This window comes from Ammodytes marinus (assembly GCF_949987685.1).
Source record: "Ammodytes marinus genome assembly, chromosome: 3".
Lineage (NCBI taxonomy): Eukaryota > Metazoa > Chordata > Actinopteri > Uranoscopiformes > Ammodytidae > Ammodytes > Ammodytes marinus.
The window spans coordinates 1,395,334-1,421,287 of NC_137232.1; the positions used below are offsets into that span (position 1 = coordinate 1,395,334).

The 25,954-nt window shown below is 40.4% G+C and overlaps 1 protein-coding gene across 1 annotated transcript; it reads right to left on the minus strand.

The window, feature by feature from the left end:
* Positions 1–349: 349 nt before the first annotated feature.
* On the minus strand, positions 350–21,344 carry mrps23 (mitochondrial ribosomal protein S23). Its single transcript, XM_080053954.1, has 5 exons — positions 21,234–21,344; positions 20,357–20,536; positions 18,441–18,518; positions 18,128–18,251; positions 350–1,109 (listed from the first exon to the last, which is right to left on the minus strand). Exons 1-5 carry the CDS (start codon positions 21,335–21,337, stop codon positions 975–977), a joined length of 621 nt encoding a protein of 206 aa, XP_079910080.1. The 5' UTR covers positions 21,338–21,344; the 3' UTR covers positions 350–974.
* Positions 21,345–25,954: the final 4,610 nt, after the last annotated feature.

Here is a 25,954-nt window from a genome sequence, read left to right on the forward strand (position 1 = left end):
CTCTGTAAACATTTATCTCCACCAAGTCTCAAGTTCCAGTTTTTAAAACCAGTAGAGAAACCAAATTCATACCGGTCCTTTGTGTGATCATTTCAATCCTATTCTTACATGTTAAAGGGTCTCCAATTGTTTTGAAAGATTGACGGTAAAATATATCAAACCGATTGAACCTGGAATGTTACAGTATCTGAAACATCTCTGAAAGACAAATGCAGTTTCTTTTGAGTTCATTAAATCTCAGACTAATTTTGATGAGTTATTGATTCAAATGGTTTTGTCTACCAGGTACAATAGGAGGTGCGGACAGTAAGGAAAAGGCACAAAGCGCAGGCAAAACAAGCTGGTGAAGAGATCAATGATTTATTGTAGGTAACAACGTACAGGTAAGTCCAGGGAATTGGTTGGGCTGTCAGGGTGACAGAAGCTCAACAGGGAATAATATGAATATAATAACACTAGAAAGTTCCGCTGACATTTTTAATGTGCAATGTCGCCCGTCTCCGACTGCTAGCCCCTCTCCCCCCCGGCTCAAAATGCTTGGGCAAACTACTACCGCACTCTTTCTGAAGATAAGTCTTAAGTTTGGGGCCGATTGGACAGTTGGTGAAACAGTCACGGCAAATTAGCCGCAAAGGCCCGTTCTTGTGAAGACGTTTTCATCAATGGTGGCCATATTTCTTGAGCTAACTTGCTCAAGAAATATTTCAGATCTGCAGCTCATTCAATGGTCCTTAAAGCTGGGGTATGTGATTTCTGATCAAAGTTAACATGAGCTGTACACTTTGACCAATCAGAGCGAGGCTCAGATTCTCTGTTCTTATTGGCTGTTGGGACTGTCCATTCACTTTGGCTCGACATTGTTGGTGAAGAGCGTGTCAGGGAGGGACCATAGGGAACAAGTGGAGCGGTTGAGGTATTTGGATTCGAATCTCTATCCCAACTGCCATTTTCTCCCCAAATCCTCCACCCCAGCTTTAAGTTGCTGAGGTCTGCGATGTGTGTGGTGTGTGTTCCATTGTCTCCTCACTGACAGCGCCCATTGATTGCTGCTCTGCCAACATGTCCGTTAGCTTCAGCTCCAGCACCGGATCCCTGGACTCTGCTGACACCTGCAGGACAAAAGCAGTACTGTGACCACAGGCTTTTAAACTGCATTCATAACCACAGCATTACACAGAGCTGAGGGCTTTTCTCCAGATTTTAATATTGTTACTTCCCGAGGAATATAAATCTCTATTTTCCCCCCAGACCTAACAAGTGTTCTAGCCAAAATTGAAGTTTGGTAAACTAAGAGCTTCTATAAACTAATGGTTCTATATGCAATTTGGGGCGACTGTGGCTCAGGTGGTCGGCCAATAATCAGAGGGTTGGCGGTTCGATTCCCACCCTTGCACTTGTGTCATGGTTGTTGTGTCCTTGGGCAAGACACTTCACCCACTTGCCTGGTGTGAATGTGTATGACTGCTTTATGTTTGAGGTGGTGGTCGGAGGGGCTGTAGGCGCTGAATGGCAGCCACGCTTCCGTCAGTCTGCCCCAGGGCAGCTGTGGCTACTCTCGTAGCTTACCACCACCGGTATGACTGTGTGTGAATGAATGATAGCTGGATACCTGTAAAAGCGCTTTGATTGTGAGAAAATCGTATATAAATCCAATATCATTATTCTTCAGCTTATTTGGATACAGAACAGCATTTCCTCTTAAAAGTATATTCAAAGAAAGTCAACATAATTGTCTGATTGACTGTTTTTGGGTATATCTTCTTAACTTAACCGGTTTGAATATGTTTGAGTGGTTCCAGGGATGTGCTGTATATAATGCTGACCTGAGGTAATTAGTGTGCAGAGTCTGACACTGTGTTACTGTTTAATATCCAAGTCATTATTTATCACTCATATCAAACGGTAACTATTAATCAGGCATGCAAACTCATAAGCCATGAAAAAGGTGAGAAGTCCGAAAACAATTGTAGGGAGGTCTGGGGGCATCCCCCCCAGAAGATTTTTTTTCTGATTTGAAAAAACTTTGTCAGATGAATAGTAAAATGAGCAAAACAAGTTAGTCAGCCAAGCTTCTTGACTTTTCCCATACAAAGTGTGTAGGTAGCCTATTTACCAAGAAAAACTTTAAAAACAGCTTAGAAAAACGGTTAAAAATGCTGGCAAAACCAGCTTTAAATAAGACAGAAAATAACATGGAGCCTCAAATCAATCACACCAAATTCCCTTACAATAAACCAACTATTTATATTGTGGCAAACAGGATTTGCCTTATTTTGCCTGTGACATCACAGAAAGAGAAATGTAGGGTTAGACAGTGAGACCATAGACCTCTTTCTGCCTTTTCTCAGGCTAGGATGATCCGATTTAATTTTTTTTTGCACATTTATACTTCATAGGATCTCCGAGTTCAATACACCTTCATATTCCAACCGGTGAAGTAGGCCTTTAAGTGAAGCTGACATTTTAATGAGCGCACATTGCAGAAATGAAGCGCCTGAGCTCACAATCAGAGCCGGGCCCGAGGCATAAGCAAACTTAGCGTTGCTTAGGGCCCCCGACCGCCAGGGGGCCCCCCAAAAAACTTTTATTTTTTTAGTTTGTGTGTTTGATATTAACATCATATAATTATTATATTATACAAAAAAAGAATACAATGTTTTGATCTAGATAGTAAATAGCCCAATATGTAATCAGTTCATCTGGGAGGTAATCCGAGATTAACTGATCACGTCACATTCACGTCCATGCACAGTGTGTATCGAGTTTATTCAAAAACATTTGGAAATGGGGCTGTCGTCAGTCTGCATAATATTTTATTTTAAATTAACATTTTTATGGAAAATCCATGTGTCTTTCTTCAATAGCTACTAATTCATCCGACCCAGTGTCTCCAAATTATTTGTTCACACAAAATTCCTCAGTTTTAGCCTCTTAATTTCCCTCTCAAAGTTCACCAGATTCATGCATTTCACTTTAAAAAGTTAAAAAAAAATCTCCCGGGGGGGCATACCCCCGGACCTCCTAGGACAGTCGGGATCTCAGCTGGCTACTATTTTCAACCAGCTGGACATTGGAGGCAATAGTGGAAAACTCTGGTTGTGTGAATGATATTTAACAATAGTCAATCATTTGGACAGCGCGAACACCCGACCCCCTAAAAGGGTCGGGTGTTTGTCACCTTTTTCACCTTTGCAGGTCTGTATTGACCAGAGGACTGTTCCATAAAGGAAGCTCAAAAAAGTTCTGACTTGACAGAACCTGACAAATCAGTTGAGGCTAAAGCGGTTCCATAAAGACCAACTGAAGCTCAACCAGTCGCACTCATTTGAACCATGTTCACCAAGTTTACCTAATTATATGTGCACTAGAGCTGTTACTTTTCGAATTTGAATATACCTCTGCTGAGTGTGCCACATAATATGTACTCACATGGGGCTGTACACTGGGCGCTGAACCGCTCGTCTAAGCTAGCAGCGAAGCCCGTCTTTGAAAAGTACTACAGCTCTTTGCGATGTTACCATCCACAATGTTGAACTCAAAATACTTCCACACGCTGCTGGTCATATTTTTTTGGTGATCGTCCAGGACGGCACTGCTCACTATGGTCTTTTTTGGTCGCAAAGCAACCGATTAACATCATGATTACAGTTTTCACAATTGCTTAAAAAAACATTTCTTGATAGACTACCTCACTTTTTCAAAACCCTAAACACAAAACTCAAACACAAAATGCAAAATCCTTCACTTCTCTTGAAAAAGCACACTTTACCCTCAAAACAATGTTAACTCTTCACTAAATGGTGTTTTCTTTTCAAATGACAGACACATACACAGTGTTGAGAACGTTACTTTAAAAAAGTAATTATAGTTACTCACTACTTGTTCCAAAAAGTAACTGAGTTAGTAACTGAATTACTTTATAATAGAAGTAACTAGTTACCAGGGAAAGTAACTATTTGCTTTAGCCTACTGTAAAAAAAAGAAGTTGCTATATGTCAACAAATTTGGATTTTTCTGAGCAGTTTTCACAAGTCAGTTGAAATGAGTAGAACAGACAGGTAGGCCTACTTGTAGGCTATGCTACATAACCTTTAATATTTATTGCACATCAACATACAGCAAGATGTTTATCCTGCACTTCAAGTATTTTGTTCTCAACAAAAGTAGTAGAGAAAACTGCTGAATGTACCATGCTGATCTGCTATATGTATCACTGGATTCACTTCAGGGGTGTCGGCTAAAACACCACTTCAGGCCAAAAACGTCAGACTATGAAGCATGATACGATGCACAGCAGCATACAGATCCCAGGAAAAGACCAATAGCAATATTCGGCTCGTGGTGACACGCTAAACAGCTGTTGCAACCGGCGAATCGCGGCCGTTTAATAACGTGCATAAATTATAATTTGTAGAGATCGGAAACTCCATGCACTTACTCACAAGGGCGATGCAAACAAACTCAGGGAGAGCACGTTTCAACCGTGGATTGATAGGTGGTTACTGCGGGAACGTGCACGCTCGCCTGATTTTTTAGGAAGGCCAGCAAGGACACTGTTGCAGTAGTCAAGTCTACTAAAAATAAATGCATGGACAAGTTTTTCTAAGTCCTGCTGAGACATTAGCCCTTTAATTCTCGATATATTTTTAAGGTGGTAGTAGGCTGACTTAGTAATTGATTTAATGTGTTTTTTGAAATTTAAGTCGGAATCTATCACTACTCCAAGATTTCTAGCTTGGTGTGTGCTTTCTAACATAACAGATTTAAGCTGTGCGCTGACTTTTGATTGTTCATCCCTGGCACCAAAGACAATTACTTCATTTTTGTCGCTGTTTAATTGAAGAAAGTTTTGGCACATCCAGTCATTGATTTGTTCAATGCATTTACTTAGTGCTTGAATCGGACTATAGTCTCCTGGTGATATGGTTATGTAAATTTGTGTGTCGTCTGCATAATTATGGTAGCATAATTTGTTTTTGTTCATAATCTGAGCTAGCGGTAGCATGTATATGTTAAACAGAAGAGGCCCAAGAATGGAACCTTGGGGGACCCCGCATGTAATATTTGTTCGCTCGGATGTGAAATTGCCTATTGACACATAGTAGTCTCTTTCCTTTAAGTATGATTCAAACCAGTTTAGCACAGTTCCAGAGAGTCCAACCCAGTTTGCTAGTCGATCTAGTAATATGCTGTGGTCAACTGTGTCGAACGCAGCACTGAGATCCAATAAAACTAATACAGAGCTTTTGCCATTGTCTGTGTTTAAGTGGATGTCATTGAGGACCTTAACCAGAGCAGTCTCAGTGCTGTGGTGTTGTCGAAAACCTGACTGAAAGACATCAAAGCAGTTATTCATTGCTAAGTAGTTATTTAGCTGATGATGAACAGCTTTTTCAATGATCTTGCTTAAAAATGGTAGGTTGGATATCGTATTGTATATTGTTCATGACTGATGTATCTAGATTTTTCTTTTTTAGGAGTGGCTTGATGACAGCTGTTTTCAGGGCCTGTGGGAATACACCAGTGCGAAGGGACATATTGACAATTTCTAGGACATCTGAGGCCATACAGCTAAAAACAGTTTTAAAGAAGCCTGTGGGCAGAATGTCAAGGCAACAGGAGGAGGAGTTCAGGTGTTGTATAATGTCATCCAGGTTTTTCTTGTTTATCAGAAAAAACTCTGTCATAGCATCTGAATTCGTTTTAAATGGGTACAGAGATAAAACATATCTTGAACCTGGTATTGATGCAGTGACAGCTTGTCTTATTTTATGAATTTTCTCAGTAAAGAAGGAGGCAAATTCATTGCAGGCCCTCGTGGAAAGATGCTCAGACGCTACTGACACAGGAGGGTTTGTTAGCCTGTCAACAGCAGCAAACAGGGCATGTGCATTGTTGCTGTTTTTGGTGATGATGTCAGAGAAGAAAGACTGTCTTGCATTTCTTAGTTCTAGGTTAAACGTGCGTAGTTTCTCTTTGAAGATGTTATAGTGAACATTTAAATTTGTTTTTCGCCACCTGCGTACTGCTTTACGGCACTCTCTTTTTTCAATTCTGACCTGAGGGGTATTTCTCCAGGGGGACCTTTTTTTACCAGAGATGATTTTCACCTTGGTGGGTGCAATAGCATCGATAACATTTGTCATTTTTGAGTTGAAGTTACATACAAGCTCATTAACTGAGATACAGGGGAGGAGCGGGGACAGAGAAAATGCCTGGATAAATTGTTCACTCGTGTTTTCAGTAATATACCGTTTTTTGATAACCTTTGTTTTTGCAGTTGTGTGCAAAGATATTGTACTCCCAAAAAACAAAACATGAATGGTCGGAAAGACCCACATCAGACACTAAAAGGTTTGAAATGTCCAGGCCCTTTGAAATTAATAAGTCCAGGGTGTGACCTTTGTTATGTGTAGGCTGGTTTACGTGTTGAGAGAGTCCAAAATTTTCCAGTACATAGCATAGTTCTTTAGCACTTCTGTCCTCGGGTTTGTCCACGTTAAAATCCCCAACAATCAATAAACAGTCAAACTCCATACAGATTACAGACAGTAGTCCAGTAAGGTCATCAAAAAAGTTTGCACAGTATTTAGGTGGCCTGTAGATATTAATAAAAATAGCTTGAGAGGCTGAATTTAACTTGAGAGCCACATATTCAAATGAAACAAAGTTTCCATAAAACATCTTTTTGCATGTTAAAGATTCATTAAATAAAATAGCAACTCCACCACCTTTCCTATGAACTCTGGCCTCACTCATGAAAGTGAAGTTTGGGGGGGTTGACTCGATAAGAACAGCTGAGCTGTTGTCTGGGTCCAACCAAGTTTCAGTTAAAAACATAAAATCAAGATTGTGCTTGGTAATAAAATCATTAATTAAAAATGTTTTACCTGACAAAGATATGATGTTTAACAAGGCCAAACTCAGTGTGTTTGAGTGTGAAGCATTGTCAGCCCTATTTACTACAGCAGACTGTGGCTGAAGGGGAATGGATACCAAGTTTGACAGGTTTGCAGTATTAAAGTGACAAGTGTTTCTTGTACGTATTGTCGGGTTAGTCACATAAACAGCAACAGTATGGGGAGGTGAAGTAGCCAGTAATCTACATGGTGATGCCGGAGGTGGACAGTAGCTGGGGGAGCTAGTCACACAAACCGCAGTATGGGTCACTGGCGATGAAGGATTGAAACCCGGTCCATGTTTTCTGTCCTGCCTGGTGAGCTGCTGCCCGACAGAAGCGGTGAATGGCCCAACAGCGGGCGAGTCCCGATGACGTGGCAGAGGCAACCGGACGAATGGGAAGGAGATGCTGATGTTGTATCCTTTGCCCTCAGCCGTCTCAGTGGACAAGACGGATGGGATGAAGCCGGCAGCCTTAAAATCCACTCCGCGCAGGTTGTAATCCACTCCATGAAATCCATCCAGCCGGGACTGCGGGGATCTCGCGATGTTGTGTCCTTTGCCCTCAGCCGTCTCAGTGGATAAGACGGATGGGATGAAGCCGGCAGGCTGACCATAAATAAAGTTTCTCCCTGAGCCTCTGTGTATATATCGAGGTCTACGCAATAGTCCTAGCTGCTTTATGGTGGAAATACAGGGTGGGATGGAGCGGTTGTTGTACTTCAGCAGCTGTGAGGCGAAGTAGGTCAACATCGAACCAGCCAGAGTGATGTTAGCCTGTTAGCAGTTAGGTACGGACCCGAAGCAGTTGGAGAAGAGCTGAGAGGCAGTGTAGAAAAATCCACGATGAGACTGTAGAGACAGCTTTGCAGGTTGACCGGGGCATATTCCTCACCAGGATCACCGAAGAAAACGCCAGTAGTGACCAGGAAAATGTCACTACTACTACTTGTTTTTAGCCGTTGCTAGGGACGCCAAAATAGCAAGTGAGCTACACGGCTCCTCCACAACAACACCGGAACAACCAAAGACAGTCTACAAGCCTGCTTTTCGATGTTGGTGTAGCCCGCAGGGAACCAAGAAGAGACCAAAGGTCCACAAAAAATCACTTTTAAAATAAAATTGGCCAAAATTGGCCCAAAAATAGCTTGGAGAAGCGGCGAACAGACAGCGCCAGCGTCCTCTCCAGCTGATGTTTACATTCGAAAACAGGGAAATGATCACCTGATATCCAGTCTAAATCTCCTGATTATGGAGCGACTCAGGTTGGGCTGCACTCTCTGTTCAGGCTCCCTCATTGATAGGCCATGATCTATAACATAGTCCACTATAGTGTTTCTGTTGTATGTGTCTCCGTCTGTTGCCTTCTTTGTCCTCGTCCTCCTGTCGCTCTCTCTCCTCCTCTTCCCCTGACTCTTACTGTTTCAGAAAGGAGCTGAGCTCACCTGGGGTCTATTTATAGTGCTAAGGTTTAGACTGATTGGTATTCAATACCTTTTTTTTTTTCAAGAAGTGTGTTGGAGAATTTCAAACACAGTGCAAAGCATGTATCGTGTTTGTCAGGTTGGGAGCTTTGGTTAGGGCATAGTTACAAAAGTTAGAGGTTGTGATGCTGTGGTCATAGCAGTCACTTTTAGTGTTTACAGTATTCGGCAAAAACTGTATTTGTACCAAAATGTGCAGTCTACTGTAAATCACAGCAAACAGGAGCTCATCTCTGACCCTTCTATAGCTAATTGCTCAAAAGCCTTTTGAGTTTAGAAATGTGATTGGCAGTGTGTTCTGTGTGAACACAAAGAGAGAGAATTCAGGAAGAGTGTGCAAGATATAGAGAATTGTGTGTAGAGTTGTGAAAAATGTGTGTTTTGGAATGACAATATGAGTCTAAGGCAGGAAATGTGTTTGGAGTTCAGTAGAATTGGTTAAGCAGTTGGTAAATTAGTTTCAGATTGTCCACATTGTGTCTGATGTTCCAAAACATGTGTTTAAACAATTGTGAAAAACTGTAACATTAGCTTGGTTTACTGATAGGTCAAGAGGGTTTACAATAGGTCAAACTGATGGAAAAAGTTAGAAAGCGCCCTCTGCCGGTTCACAAAGGAAACTACTTTGAATGGTCTGATGCTGATGAGACTGCAGCACAAATATGGAACAGTAAATTACAGTTTGAATATGAACTTTTCACCCCACCTTCAGGCGAATATTAAAATTTTGAATACAAAGTGACAGCCCTAATGTGCACACTAATCTCCAACAGCCCAACAAGTTGAACATGGATCGCATTGATTCACCATGGTACCAGTGTGGGTGGCAGGGCTCCAGACTAACTTTTTCATTGGGTGCACCGGTGCGCCTAACCTTTTCATCTAGGTGCACAAGCATATATTTTGGGTGCACCCAATTACTGCTGTACGTTTTTGAGAAATTGTGTGATTGCAACTATAGTGGCCAATATTGCGATTTGCGATGCAATATAATAAATAAATGGTATTATGATTCTTGGTTTACAAAGAAAATTTGAGATTATTGATATTTCTGAAACCTGATCTCAATTTAAAACAAACATATTAAGAATCATTGAAAATATAAAAAATAAAGCTTGTACTAGGCTAGCAGCCTACACTTGGTTTATAAAAATGTCTAAACGATTACAGCTTGCAATTTTTTGAGTGTAGGCCTACACATTTAACCGTAAAATGGGGGGGGGGGGGGGTTCAACGTCACTTTTTTTGCCATGCTGTTGGGGTGACAGTGTGCCGCGAGAAAGCCAAGCAGACAGACAGAGAGAGGCAGTCATTTCATGATTTTGCTTTTTGACTGAAGGGATCATAACTGCTTAGTGATCCGTCATTAGACTGACTCCCTCTGTCGGGCCGTTGGGCTCGGGAGCCGAACAGCTGATCTAACCAGCTGTTTGAGACGGAGATGAAAACAAAAGTGAAACTGAAGGTGGAGCGAGCAGTTAAATATTTAAATTAATAAATATTGTAACCAAACACAATAATGTGTTGTGTTATCTGCTTTAGTAGCCTACAGTTAATCACATCGCCCACCACTCCTGGAAATAATCATTTTCCAAAGAAAAAAAATAAAAGGTTTTCATTTATTGATTTTTTCCTAAACGTTTATGATTTACCAAACGAGTACACGGGTACTCGTGCACACCCCTTACCTACACTGTTTGCAAAATAATAAAACACTTAATAAAAAAAATAAAAAAATCCCCATGAAAATAAAGGCATTCCTCCAGAGACGATAGTCTCTATCAACTTACTGAAACTTGCGTGGCCCTTCACTCTCATGCATCCGACTTTTCTCCGCACTGAATTGATAGACTCACTGGGCGAGTTGCCACGGGACATATAGCGCTATAACTTTCCAAGTTTTAGACAGCAGTTCAATGTGTTCAACGTCACCGTAGGCTACTGGATCTTAAAAATCCCCATATAGCAGACGTTGGCTTTGATTTCCGTCACAGTTCAGCGTGGATGCTGATGATGCGCGTCGGAGTCCATGTTTGTTTGTTTACTCTGCTGTCTGCACCATAGTCTGCATCTGTCTTGCACGCCGTGCGTGCGCAGCTACACACACACGCACTGTCAGAGGAGCCGAGGGGTGCTACCAAAAAGACGAGAGTAGCGGTTGGAACGTTTAGACGCGCACATTTACATTGAATCGCAATCGCAGCCATTTGTGTGGAATGTAATTGCACTAGCTCACGTCGTGATTAGATGAATCGTGCAGCACAGCACCCAATATTACATAATATGACGTGAAAAATTTCAGGTGCACTGGTGCGACCAGTGAAAATATCTGGGCGCACTCACCAGATTTAGGCGCACGCTGGAGCCCTGCGTGGAGTTTTTCCCAGCATGCCTTGGAACTTTGCAGGGCGGGTTCTAGCCTGCTAGATTAGGGTGGGCTGGTAGAAATATCGACACATCGGGGGGCACCTTTAGCTCAGTTGGTAAGGCGTCCCCCTCCCGGGCCGGGCCCAGCAGCGGACCCGGGTTCGATTCCCACCCGCGGCCGTTCTCTGCATGTCACTCCCCTCTCTGCCCAATTTCACCTCTGTCTCTCTGCACTATCAAATAAAGCATAAAAATGCCCAAAAAATATCCTTAAAAAAAAAAAAAAAAAAAAAGATCGACACATCATGAACAAACCGGATATGCAAGAATTAAACCTCCCCTAACATGGAAAGTATGATTACATATTACATTTTTTTTTTTTTATGTTAGAATGCATAATTCTAGTGCACTTTAATCTATTAGGAAGTTGTATCCATGAGACCGTGGTTGAACTTTTTCAAATTTTGTAGGAGAATAATAAATGGATAACATACAGAATAATTTGCACAACACCTGTTGCTGTAGAAAGACCCCAGAACTTAATGAAATATCGCAATATCTCTGAATTAAAAATCCATGTTTCCTAGCAGACACAATGATACACTGATATTAGGAATTGTAACAGACAGAATTGCAAGAAAAAAAAGAAAATCACAATTATGTTAAACTGTGTGAGCGAGATAATTCTTGCATGTGTTCTTTCCAAATTTGTAATGAATAAAAACGTTTCAAAACCCCTCCCCCCTTTTTTATTTTATTTTTATTAATCGCATCCTGCAACAACCTGACAACCCATATTTACAGTAGGCAGCCTGAGCTGAAGAGAAGGCTTTGGGAGAGCGCTTGCTGAGGGGAAGAGCTCGTGGACAGTAATGTTCAGCAGCCAGCAGAACATTACCGTCCTCTGATGTGCCAGCAGCATCGTGAGAGGCGGAAGCAGCATAGGCTTGTTTACAGGCTCAAGTAAGCGATATGTTACACAAAAAGTTTTGTATGTCAGTTTGGATATAGTAGGAAGTGAATGAGGGTTTTGCGCACAGCATTTTTTAACTGAAAGAACAGGTTAACGTGTGAAAAAAGTCATTGAGTAGGCCGGACTGCCTTTGCAATGGAGAGAGTGCGCTCTGTGGACGTGCAGGTAACTACAGAAAAGCAGGTGATGGGTGACTTGGGCATGTCGCAATCATAAGCTAGGAATAGTACTGGTATAGTAAGTACACATTTTTTAAATTGACAAATAAATAAAAATAACATTTTCTTCACTTTTGATTTGGTGGGCAAGACGCACATCTGTCCCTGGCTAGGGCCAGCCTCAGAACTTTGTATTCTTACTTACTTAATGTGTTCTAAGTCACCTATAAGTTGCCTATTATGTGGGCTACTAATTTGGGTGAATGTTCTCACAAGTGTATTCTATGGTAGATTGCAGTTAGTGTTAAACTAATTGCACATTTCGTGGCCTTTTGCCTGTGTGTAAAAGACAGGTGGTTGATTTTACTTGTAGCGCAGTACTAAACGGAAGAAAGAAAAAACGTCACTGCAATGCAAGCAGCTCTGTCTTGCTGAGCTTTTGAATAGCGCAACCTTTAAACCTTTAAAAAGATAAACCTTTAAACCTTTAAAAGTGTGATGCACTGCACGACTCCTCTCCTCTTTTCTCTTGCAAAAATCAATCAATAAATAAAAAAATAAAAAAAGGACACATGTCGCTCCACTAGATCATTTAAATGCATGATTATTTTTAGCCTATATAACATCTTGTGATAGTAAGTTAATTAAAGGTGCCTTCATAGGCCATCCAATTGTCTTGGGGAAAAACTATCGTTATCCATCTCTTCAGTCGCTGATTAACGATCTGATAGCCAATCAAGCCTAATACAGGTGCATCTCAAAATTTTAATATCATGGAAAAGTTCATTCAAAAAGTGAAACTTTTAAGTATTCTAGATTCATTAAATACATAGAAATATGTCAGGTCTTCTTTAGTTCTAATTTTGATCATGCATAGAATAAAAAATTCAGTATGTCAAAATATTAGAATATTATATAAAACCAATAAAAAAGGATGTATAATACATAAATGTCAACTATCTGAAAAGTATGTTCATAGATTTATTTCACCTAATGTGTTATTATTCTAGATTGTACAATAAATGAAAGTTTCTTTGAATTAAATAACGGAAAAAAGGGATTAATTGGGATCAAAAAATAATGCATACAAAACAACAAGTTTACTTTTTAATATGGACAGGTTTCATATCGGGGAGGCATATGTAATAAGATAGGCTAACACGATAAATTTCTATTGGTTTAATTCAATACACTTATTTATTGTACAAGCCTAAACTTTGAAATTATATTCCATATGATTAAACATATGTTAATATGCCTGTTATAATTTATCATTGTGTAATATTTATGATTTATGTTGGATTTTTTTTTAACATAGGGGTTAATTAAGTCAAATAATAAGGCAGCACTCAGGAGAGTGTGGTAAAATGATTGCTTTCCTGTTGGATCAGTGTTACAGGAACTTTGTTTGAGCTGCAGCTCACGCTTAGACTGAGAACTAGCCTGCCCTGGACCAGAGGGGGATTCCAGGAAGCAGGGTTTACAAACTCTGACTTTAATCTTGCGCTCTGAGTTGGTCAACTCAGATATGAGCAACTCTGGGGTTGCGTTCCGAATCGCATACTCTTTCTTTTTTCTATTCTACATACTACATCCAACGATAAAAATAATTTAGTTAGGATGCAGTAGGCATACTATTGGGACTAGGGTTGCAAAGGGGTGGAAAGTTTCCGGTAAATTACCGGAAAGTTTCCAGAAACTTTCCACGGGAACTTTCGCTTGGGAATTTTGGGAATATTCAAAATTGGAAATTATAGGAATTAACACAATGGCGGTAATTTAAATGATTTTTTTTCATAACCAACCATAAATCTAAACTTTTAAACACTATGTTTGGTCATAGACAGACATACATCCATGCAAAATAATACAATCAAAAAACATTACATTTGAACAGATTTATTTGTAAGAAGAACTTTATCAAGTTGATTATTTTATGAACAATCAATAATTTCACTGAACAACAAAAAGATGAATGTTGAGTAAATTATTACTCATCTGTCTGACCCCACCCATTCAATAAATAAAGTCAAATGCCCCCCCACCATGTGATGGAGGAATGCACAGAGCATGTAGGGGACGTGGCCTCAGTACCCCTGCAGTAGGATGTGTGCTATGTGCAATTTGCCAAGTGTACTTGCATAAAATCTGGTTGTTTTAGTCAAGATTATGCTAAAATATATTGTCCCCAACTATATTTAAAATCAAAGCTTAAGCCTCTGTAAAGCTGGTCTAGTAAAAATCAATTTATGATATCAAGTTGGGTATCTCAATAAACTTTAAAAAAAAATCTGATTTGAAATTAAATGTTCATAAATATATTAAAACTTAGTTGAAAAAACTGCTTTTTACAGTCTAGAACGTTTGCCTGGACTGAAATAACATAGTAAGGAGAATTTAGTGCATTTGGGCTACTTTAAATTGAGTAAATTCCCGTTTATTCCCGTTAATTCCCAAAATTCCCATGGAAAGTTTCCAACTTTGAAAATTCCCGGAATTTTGCAACCCTAATTGGGACATACTTTTACTCTCTTATTTCAACATAACATTGCGCCTTGATCTTGCCTCTTGCTTTTATGTCCGTCGCATCCCTGTTTGTTTTCATATGGAGGCTTCGTCGATGTGACGTCACTTCACGTGCGCATTGGATTGTGGGTCAGAATCGCCCAAATAGGGTGCAGTTTTCAAAACTAACAATCTTGACCGGATGAAGTAGAACATCCGGGCAGGGTTCGACATAACGTATAGCCCGATGGCCCGGGGCCAGTAAAATCATATGCAGGGAAAGTTGATTGGCCAGTCACTGTCCCGCCCGGGCCAGTGACTGGCCAATCACAGTTCAGTATCTTTTTGTAGACTACATCATGGTTCATTGAAATGCGCGTTGAGAGTCGTAATGAAAGCAGTGTTTATTTAAGACTCAATATAATAAACCTAATATAAAATATATTTTTTAATGAAAGGCCAGTGGACAACCGATGCGTGGGCGGACAGGCGGAGCAACAAGCGGGTGCACTCTCGCTCCGTTGGCAGAGCTGCCTACCGTCCGCCTGCGAGTCGACAAATCAATCGACTTGCTTTGCCTCCTTTCTTTCTTCCCACAGCAGAGGTTGAGGTGCAGAAAATGATAACTGCGCTTTTCCTTTATCTGCCGACGTAATGTTACAGTATTTGCATGCAAGCCCCAATGGTAATACAAATGAGAGGCGTTATTTAAACGCTGTGAATGCGTCTCCGGTGATTGTGTCGGTTGTAGACAGAAACGAACGGAGGGACTCCGCTCACTGTACAGTTCCTATAGTCGCGCAGTTTGGCACTGTGTTTTCAGGCTCGAGACATTCAATCAGATCGCGGAAGTCTTTCCCATTGAAATCGCTAACGGGGAGAATATCCCCGGTTATTATTTTAGCCACAAACCACAGTTCATCTGCGCGGCGGCTCACTCGCTGGCGAGATCACACGGTGAAACGCTGCTGTGATCGGACGAAGGCATTGTGTTTCTAAGGTGATTTAACGTCATAGTCTTAGACGAGCGTTTAACTTATGCTGCATATTTTGCACTGCATTGTTTTTTATCAATAGTTTGAAAAAATGGTCCCACACCGGACTCTTATGTGAAGCTGACACTTCATGGAGAAGTGACACTCCTGCAGCGCGCTCACGACCAGACGTGAACTCACATACACGGTGAAATCTCCCATTAAAAAAACGGCATAACCCACTGATTTTCGGATTTCTATTCTATTTTTGAAGTCAACTTGAGCGCAAGTGGAAAACCGGTCATTCGGTCGACACATTCACATCCCTAATGCATATAGAGAAAGTAATAAAAACAGCCTACCACACATGACTTCTGCAGGTGAACTATTCATTAAACTGCCCAAATTCAAGAATAAAAACAACCATCAAACTACTTGACTTTAAAATACTGGCCGACTCTTTCAACATACTTTCAGTTGTAGGCTTCTAATTCAATATGTTTGCCTGGTTTTATATTATGTGTATGAGCAATATCAACATTTCATATAATTAACTAAAAGAAAAATAACCAAATCTAAAGGGAATATCTATACTTTACAGTATAGATATTCCCTTTAGATCTGGTTATCTTTCTTTATTTTTCTAATACAGGTATTATAATTATTGACACTAAATTATGAAGAAAAAAAAAGTGTGTGCAGGGCCAGTGAAAATATACAAGGGGCCAGTAAAACTCGGATCCACTGGCCCGGCGGGCCAGTAGGAAAAAAAAGTTATGTTGAACCCTGCCGGGTACTTCTAACCATCCTAAATCTGGCCACAAGAATCGGGACATCCTAAATCTTTTTTCTACCATAGTAGTAGAAAGTATGTGATTCGGAAAGCAACATAGGTTTTCGGTTTCAGAACAGTGGATCAGCTTTGGATCAATCAACTCTGAATGTGTTCACTCTGGGTTGAGTGTGTGCGTAAAAGCCATTGTCAATGGATCACAGATAACATGATTCACCATGGAAACAGGAGAAACAAATGCTTGATCCTCCCACTTATGAAAAAAAAGTCAAGAGAATCATTACGCTTCCATATGAGAAGCAATAGTCTATTTTAAAAAGTTACGCATATCAGCAGCAGCAACAGTATTAAGCAGGCGCTGCACAGCGTTGCTGACAGTGTTTTATATTCGCTGTATTATGTAGGCAGGCTATAAAATATATTTATTATATACTATACTGCCTACTGTGCAGTAAACAGACCGTCTGTCGTTTCTTTTAAATGGGGAGTGAAAGACATTAACGTCAGACAAATTAGGTGACTGTTTCCATTGTAGAGCCTGATTGATTTATTACCAGATCCATTTTCCTCAACTTTGGGATCGCACAAGTGAACAGTAACGATCGCATGCAGCCGCAGAATTACATTTCAACCTGACAGAAATCTGTTCATTGGCACAGACTTTAAGCAACTCCTGTTAATAAAAAAAAAGAATGATATACATACAATACAAATAGGTTTATTAATCTGAATGTAGAGCATGTATCGATGTGTAAGGTGGCCGCCATATGAACGAACGAGGGCTGAGAACAAGGCTACTGATCAGATAAATGATCGATCAAACGTAAAATCATCAGGAAATTATAAAAACATCCCGATGGAGATTTCTATGGAGTGGTTTTGCTTCAAACTGTACAGGGTCGCGTTGTGACAGTGACACTCTTTCTTCAGTCGGAGCTGCAGCGTAAAGTGAAAACAAACTCAGAGTAGGTCAAATCACCTATCCAGTAGACCCACGGCGTATGTTGCCTCAGTAACTGACTGAGGTGCGCTGAACCTGCTTCCTGAAACGGAAAACCCAGAGTTTCCACTAATTCAGAGCGAACAAACTATGAGTTGCCTCAAAAACTGCTTCTTGAAGTACCCCCCTGGCTAGTCTCCCAGCATAAGTTTCCATAGTGACTGAGCTTGAACTATGTTGAGCTTGCTTTATGGAACTGACCCTGCGTTCCAAATCACAAACTCTATCTTTTTTCTATTCTACTACTACATCTGACGATAAAAATAATCTAGTAAGCATGCAGTATACACTTAGGACATACTTTTACTTATTTATTTCATCATAACATGGTGCCTTGATCTTGACTCTATATCCGTTGACTTCACGGTTTGTTTTCATATGGAAGCTCTGTCGATGTGACATCACTTCCGGTGTGCACTGGATTTTGGGTCAGAATCGCCCAAATAGCATGCTGTTTACAACACTAAAAATCTCAGCCGGATGTAATCCGGGTATTTCTAACCATCTTAAATCTGGCCACAAGAATCGGGACATCCTAAATCTTTTTTCTACCATACTAAATAGTAGATAGTATGGGGATTGGGCTGGAATATGAAGCTTGTTAATTTACCTAGTTGCTACTTTGAGTTACTTATTTCTATCATCATCATCATCATCATCATCATCATCATCATCATCATCATCATCATCATCATCATTATTATTATTATTATTATTATTATTATTATTATTATTATTATTATTATTATTATTATTATTATTATTATCCCCTTTTGTCTGTGTATATACTGTATATATAATTTGTGTGCATGCATGTAGGCCTTTGTTTGCAGATATAATGTAGGTATGTATGCATGTGTTTGCGGGAGGCAGGGGGCGGAGTGAAGGGATGGGTGATATATGGAAATTCTGTGGACAGATTGCTGATTGTTGTACATCCATCCATAAAAAAATAATAAAAAAATAGACTTACAGGAGGAGCTCCTCTCCTTCTCAGTACGATGCCATCTTTGAGTAAAGCTTTCCCAGTCTCCTCAAACAGAGCACAGTCATCCAGCCCACTGTGGCTCTTTAACTCTGTGTACTTATCTACAAACCTGTCGGATCAAAGTCACAGGAAAACAAACAAACTGACATCTTTATTCAACTTGGGTTTTTACTCACCTTACACTTTGATTCTGGTGTTTACAGATCATAACCAAACCGTACAGTTGGACAGCTTTCATGATTGTATAACATATTTTCATGATGATGGCTTCTTTTTAAACAGAGGGGAAAAAGCCTACCTCTGACACGTAGAAACAAAGTTAGGTTTGGACGGATCAAAAGCCCGAGGACCTGTTCCATACTGTTCATAGAACTTCCTGGAAAGCAGAAAATTATGTGTGAGTGAGTGGAGCCTTTTACAACAACTTGTAATGCTGACATAAGCAACAGCTGATTTCCAGCCAAACATACATTAAACTGGGGAGTTAAGACCCAGGGAGTGTCAGCTCATGTTAACTTTGACCAATCAGGAATCACATACCCCAGCTTTAACTATTGTTTGGTATAAAAAAAATAAAACATTAGTCCAATTAGAACATGCTACTACTGTCCAGGGTTCGACATAACGTATAGCCCGATGGCCCGGGGCCAGTAAAATCATATGCAGGGCAAGTTGATTGGCCAGTCACTGTCCCGCCCGGGCCAGTGACTGGCCAATCACAGTTCAGTATCTTTTTGTAGACTACATCATGGTTCATTGAAATGCGCGTTGAGAGTCGTAATGAAAGCAGTGTTTATTTAAGACTCAATATAATAAACCTAATATAAAATATATTTTTTAATGAAAGGCCAGTGGACAACCGATGCGTGGGCGTTTTGACAGGCGGAGCAAACAAGCGGGTGCACTCTCGCTCCGTTGGCAGAGCTGCCTACCGTCCGCCTGCGAGTCGACAAATTAATCGACTTGCTTTGCCCCCTTTCTTTCTTCCCACAGCAGAGGTTGAGGTGCAGAAAATGATAAGCGCTTTTCCTTTATCTGCTGCCGTAATGTTACAGTATTTGCATCCAAGCCCCAATGGTAATACAAATGAGAGGCGTTATTTAAACGCTGTGAATGCGTCTCCGGTGATTGTGTCAGTTGAAGACAGAGACGAACGGAGGGACTCCGCTCACTGTACAGTTCCTATAGTCGCGCAGTTTGGCACTGTGTTTTCAGGCTCGAGACATTCAATCAGATCGCGGAAGTCTTTCCCATTGAAATCACTAATGGGGAGAATATCCCCGGTTATTATTTTAGCCACAAACCACAGTTCATCTGCGCGGCGGCTCACTCGCTGGCGAGATCTCACGGTGAAACGCTGCTGTGATCCGAAAGCATTGTGTGTTTCTAAGGTGATTTAACGTCATAGTCTTAGACGAGCGTTTAACTTATGCTGCATATTTTGCACTGCATTGTTTTTTATCAATAGTTTGAAAAAATGGTCCCACACCGGACTCTTATGTGAAGCTGACACTTCATGGAGAAGTGACACTCCTGCAGCGCGCTCACGACCAGACGTGAACTCACATACACGGTGAAATCCCCCATTAAAAAAACGGCATAACCCACTGATTTTCGGATTTCTATTCTATTTTTAAAGTCAATTTGAGCGCAAGTGGAAAACCGGTCATTCGGTCGACACATTCACATCCCTAATGCATATGGAGAAAGTAATACAAACAGCCTACCACACCACAAAGAATGATCAGACCTTCATCTCTTATTTTTTTTTATGTTTGAACATGACTTCTGCAGGTGAACTATTCATTAAACTGCCCAAATTCAAGAATAAAAACAACCATCAAACTACTGGACTTTAAAATACTGGCCGACTCTTTCAACATACTTTCAGTTGTAGGCTTCTAATTCAATATGTTTGCCTGGTTTTATATTATGTGTATGAGCAATATCAACATTTCATATAATTAACTATAAGAAAAATAACCAAATCTAAAGGGAATATCTATACTGTTACAGTATAGATATTCCCTTTAGATCTGGTTATCTTTCTTTATTTTTCTAATACAGGTATTATAATTATTGACACTAAATTATGAAGAAAAAAATGTGTGTGCAGGGCCAGTGAAAATATACAAGGGGCCAGTAAAACTCGGATCCACTGGCCCAGCGGGCCAGTAGGAAAAAAAAGTTATGTTGAACCCTGCTGTCACTTACGCTCTTACATCATCCTCTCTGTAGAAGATGTCCGGCACCGCCTCCTGTCTCTTGGTAGAGGGTCTGCTATGTGGCTTCACGTAGAGGGGTTCTCTCTTTGGAGGAAAGGCCTGGTACACATCATACCAGATGGGTTTCTGCGTGGGCTTTATCACTCCAGAGCGCATCAGATCTCTCACCCTGTGGAGCATGACAGCACAGCGTTAACGAGTAAAGTTGGCAGCAATAGCATTCATTGTGAGTCAGATATTTGCACAGAACCAAAATAATGAAAATGGCCACTTCAGAAAAAAGACCCTTTTATAAAGAAAGGAAGACCTTAAGTCTTCGTCGCATGTCTATGACGTCAGGTTAGAATTTGAATCGATCATGCCGTCACCCTTTATTATGTCTTGCCGTCACCCGTTATGCTCTTGAAAAATGAGATTATTACATTCATGATCGGTTAATTTACGCCGTTACATGGTATCGCCGCGTGCCTTTATCACAGCTACACCATACGTGGACCTTTCATAACACCATACCACCATATCATCTACTGACATTGGACGCCACGTCCGGACTAAGCAAATCATCGCTGCAGCCTAAATCCGATTTGGTTAATTTAACTATTTGCTGAAATCTATTATTTCATTCAATAATATGCATATATACATTTAAACAGCCTGGGGTTACGTTGTTCCACATAACCAACACGTAGCCTAATTTCGCTAACCAATACAGTTGTAAATGCCCTTGATCAGTTTTCATTGCGATATCAGCATATTATTTCCGGTAGTTAACGATGTGGCTAATAATAATGTTATCCACTGCTCCCTGCCGAGTTACCAAATGATAGTCCTACATGCACACACAGCGTCATATTGTGCTCTCTTACCGACTGAACACAGTTCCAAACCTCTCCAGCCTGCTGCCAGCCATAGCGACAGCCTCAACTACACACTGCCTGTTGTCACTACCCGATCTGTCCGACCTACCCATGGACCTACCCGATCTGTCCTCCCGGAAGTGTTTTTCGCGCTCTTCCGGGTTGGAAAAACTACGGCAACACCACTTAGAAATACATTGGAAATACAGCAGGGGCGTACAATGTTAAACTCAAACACAATTTAAAAGCTATCATAGCTGATTAGCGAGTAAGCTAGATAGATGGTGTGAAACTTTAACAACATTTAAAAGATCGCGATCGCGATAGCTTAGCAAGTATGCTAACTAGAGAGATAGATGTCAGTGATAGATGGATTTACATAATATAATACGTTTTTTACGTTAGCCTTAATGGCGATCGCTTAGCAAGTATGCTAACTAGAGAGATAGATGGATTTATTTATTTCTCTTTATGTAAGGTTTAAATTACGTTTAAGTTTTTTACGTTAGCCTTATAGTAGTCATCTCTCATTAACCGAAAGGTTCATTCACCCGTTGTCTCCTAAATAATGTTTAATAAAGATAATTGATTGTGATACTTCAGTGTCCTCATCGTTGTGTCCATACATTGCTCTCCATCTCCTCTAACCCAGAGGCAAGGTTTATTACAGTAGTCATCTCTCATTATGTAAGGTTCAATTATTTCTTTTCTACACTTGGTTTGTATTTATAGTTTAGCAAGGTTTAACCACCGTTTCAACCCTATTTATGTATTTAAACATTACATTAGTATTTTAGTTTAATGTACTCTAGTATGTATTTTAAGAAATAATACTTGACTATTTTATGTATTATTTTATTAAAAGAACACCTATCCCTTGGGTTCACTGTTATTTTACATCACACTGAAAAAAATGTGTATAATGGGAGTTTCATCATGATATTTATCAGTTACATTTTTTTAAAGCGTGGCTCTGATGTACAATTTCCAGCACCTGTAGCCTTGCAGTTGGGTAATTGACTGACCTTTTGTAGTGTCTTGCAGCGCTGCAGCACTGCCATCTACTGTCCAAACAGCAAACATGCCTACTCACTCACTTAATGTGAGACACTGCAGGTGAATAGGGTACACTTTTGGAATAATAGATAGCATGAAACTCCGCTAGTTGATTACTTACAAAACAGACGGATAGACATATAGTTAAGATATAATGATAGATGGATAAATAGATTCATTCATTAAACATTCATAAAATAAACAAGTCCAGCTTCCTTGTGTCATATGATGTGTATTCAATTAAGTTACAGAACAAACTTTAGAACAAATATAAGTCAATAGCTCATAATATCATCAAAAATTTTACATTTAATGTGGAACGGCAAAATGGTGATTTCCAGAGTCAAAAAGTAGATACATGCTCATATCATTCTGTCCAGTTATAAATTCACTCTAGGATACTGTTCACACACTGTTCATAAACTGAAATTATGGTATACCTTTTAGAATAAAAATGTGTGGGTATGTCAGTCAGGCATTGTTACATTCCTCAAGTGTCCTTAAAGATCTCCTATCCACTCATTTTCTGGTCTTAATTTCTCATTAATGACTCCTATGGAGCAACCTGACACGAATCACAGCACAAAAAAACATGTATATTTTCGGGAAACTCTTCCTCTCATCTGGGTGCATTCAGCAGTCTCTGTCCACACTCGGCTTTGTGCTTCTCCGGATTTGTGACGTTACGGATGCAGGAAATTTTAACAAGTGAATTCTCGACCAGCTGCCCCAGTGTTTAGCGCTCTGCACAGCCACCCCAGACGGTCAGCAGGGAATACGTCTAAATGCATGTAAGTCATTATTTGATACTTTAGTATGGTTAAATATGACTATAAATCATTATAACAACGTTTATAGGTCATAATAGTTGAAAAAGTATAATAGGCAAAATATGACAAGTTACAGCAGTGACAGAAAATATTCAGATTGGCCTGTCTTAGTTGAAAGCCCAATCACCACGACAAGGTGCAAGCCACGAGTGGGAACATTTAAGACAGGACAAACATTGAAAACTGAAAAGCACAAGACATAATGACAGACATAATGACAGAAGACAATACGACATACACAGCATCTCCTGCAATCCAGAATGGCCTCCTCCTCAGCACGGCCTCCTCGTCCTCAGCACGGCCTCCTCGTCCTCCAACGCAGCACCAGATTTTTCTTACCTGTTCTACTTACCACTTCAACTATACCTATACTACCACATGGCTCTTTGAAAGATAGATTTAAGACTTTTTAATGCTAATTAAGGCCTTATTTCTAGATTTATGAGCGACTCCTTCCTCTTCAACAGGACATCATTCCTCTTCCATAAACACCTAAACTATCACAGCCAAAACCGTGTCGCAACAGGCCCATGCTCCGTTTATGCGAGCTCTGGGTAGTGACAACAGCATCTTCATTTTCCAGTGACTCCTTCCTCTTCAGCAGAACATCTGTTGTGATAAAAATGACATAATAAGGCTGTAAACAATCGTGCAAAGAGTATTTAATCAAACAAAGAGAAGCGGACAACATGGGGAGTTCTGAGAGCATAAGTGTAATCTGTCTGAGTGGCCTGAGGAATACACATTTCACTTTAGAATTATACAACATTCAAGATTTCTCACTACACTAATAAGAATCTTAGGAATCTAACATTTCGGTCAGTAGACCTACCATATGAAATATTTCTCACCCTTCCTCTTCAGCAGTGCATCCTTCGTCTTCCATGGCACATCAATCCTCTTCAGCAGTCCATCCAATCCAGCATGGCCTCCTCCTCGTCCTCCATCAAAGCATCTCCTCTTCTTCCACCTTAGCACCTTTTCAGATTTTTCTTATTCTTACCTGTTCTATTACCTTTACTATCATAAGGCTATCACAGCTAAAACCGTGTCGCCACAGGCCTATGCTCCGTTTATGCGAGCTCTAGGTTGTGACAACAGCATCTTCACAGCAACTCCTTCCAGTGTCCGCTCCTCTCGACGGGGTGGGGTGGGGTTAGGCAAGATATTCCAGTGTCCACTCCTCTCGACGGGAAGGGGGGAGGGGGGGGGGCTAGGGTAGAGGGGCACTGATGCCCAGTGTCCACTCCTCTCGACGGGATGGGGAGGGGCTAGGGGAGAGGGGCACTGATGCCCAGTGTCCACTCCTCTCGACGGGAAGGGGGAAGGTGCACTGATGCCCAGTGTCTACTCGTCTTGACGGGAAGGGGGAGGGGATCTTGGACGGCAGGTGTTGTCACAGTACCCCCCGTCGTGGCTGTCGGAATATATGCCATCCAGCTGTCCTCTTTTCCCTGTACCAATATATCCTAAAACAGAAAAAAAAAATTAAATCATAGTCTAACCACACACTTTGCATGCGGTCTATACAGGTATGACCTCAACACTTCATGTACTGACACATATGATTAGGGACTTGGAGCAGCAACAGTTGAGTGGAGGGCTACCTCGAGAACAAATTCCAGCATTCTGGAATTTATGTTATCACCTCCCGTTTCAGTAGTCCGTCTGTTTATAAGTAGGAATGTGTGTTTTTGTCAAGCAAGAGTGGCTAAGTGATACTTGAGTTATATTACGACAACCTGATGCCGTTGCCTCCCATAAGGCGTTGCTGCTTAAAGTCCCTATTATCGAAGGTAAGAACCTGTGCAGATCTTGTAGGGCCGACCACATGCCATGCAGGTCCCAATACTGTACATGGTGTAGAACTCCGCTCTGTAGTTGGTGCCAACTGTACTCCATGTAGTGACGCCTGTGACAAACAAAGTGTAAGATGAAAGAGCACATTTATTTTTATAGAGCAGTAAAAACATGCATAGACCCCACAGGACATTACATTATTATATTAAATCAGGATATTGTACACTGATGCACCCTTCACTGAAGCACTTACTGTTGAGCCACATAAAATGTGCCTGTCTTCTGAACCTGTCAGTGGACACTATGTTTCTGAAGGTGGAACACACCAGAGCCAAAGCAATGTATGCTTTATCTCCCTCTTGGAGTACCACCTCAGTGAGGATGTCCGACAGCACTGACTTTGGCAACTGTAAAATATATGTCAACAACACAGTTTAAAACACAATGTGGCATTTAAAGCTTTTTGGCATAAGGCTACAGAAATTTCAATATCGAAAATGACATGTAAATTGATTTTAACACATCCCCATATGTGCCCATTTGGTTCCCACTACCACAAATACAAATGTGATGTAAAGTGTTTAATTCTTTATCAATGTCCTTTAAAGAGCTAAAGAAACAATTACCTCCAAAATGAAGCACCGGTCGGTCTTCTCAGACTGAACCTTTGAAGGATAAATAAATGCTTATTGTTCAATTAAATGAATATAAAGCTTATTATGAATAAACGAGGTAGAGACAGATTGAGATATCTATATATATATATATATATATATATATATATAGTCATATGAAAAAGTTTGGGAACCCCTCTCAGCCGGCATTATAATTGACTCTGCTTTCACAAAAAAAATATAAAAGTGGTATGTCTTTAATTTACCAGGAACAACCAAGTACTGGGATGTTTTCCAAACAAAGATTTTTTGAAAAGCAGTATTTGGTTGTATGAAATAAAATAAAATGTGAAAAACTGGCTGTGCAAAAATATGGGTACCCTTGTGGTTTTGTTGATTTTAATGCCTGTAACAGCATGTAAAACGATAG

Bases quoted from the DNA above. Each gene is read 5' to 3' on its own strand.
- mrps23 (XM_080053954.1), bottom strand. From the start codon at position 21,337: ATGGGTAGGTCGGACAGATCGGGTAGTGACAACAGGCAGTGTGTAGTT. The intron at 20,537-21,233 runs GTAAGAGAGCAC...CATGCTCCACAG, and splicing joins TTTGGAACTGTGTTCAGTCG to GGTGAGAGATCTGATGCGCT. The intron at 1,110-18,127 runs GTAAGTCTATTT...TTTGTCCTGCAG, and splicing joins GAAGGAGAGGAGCTCCTCCT to GTGTCAGCAGAGTCCAGGGA.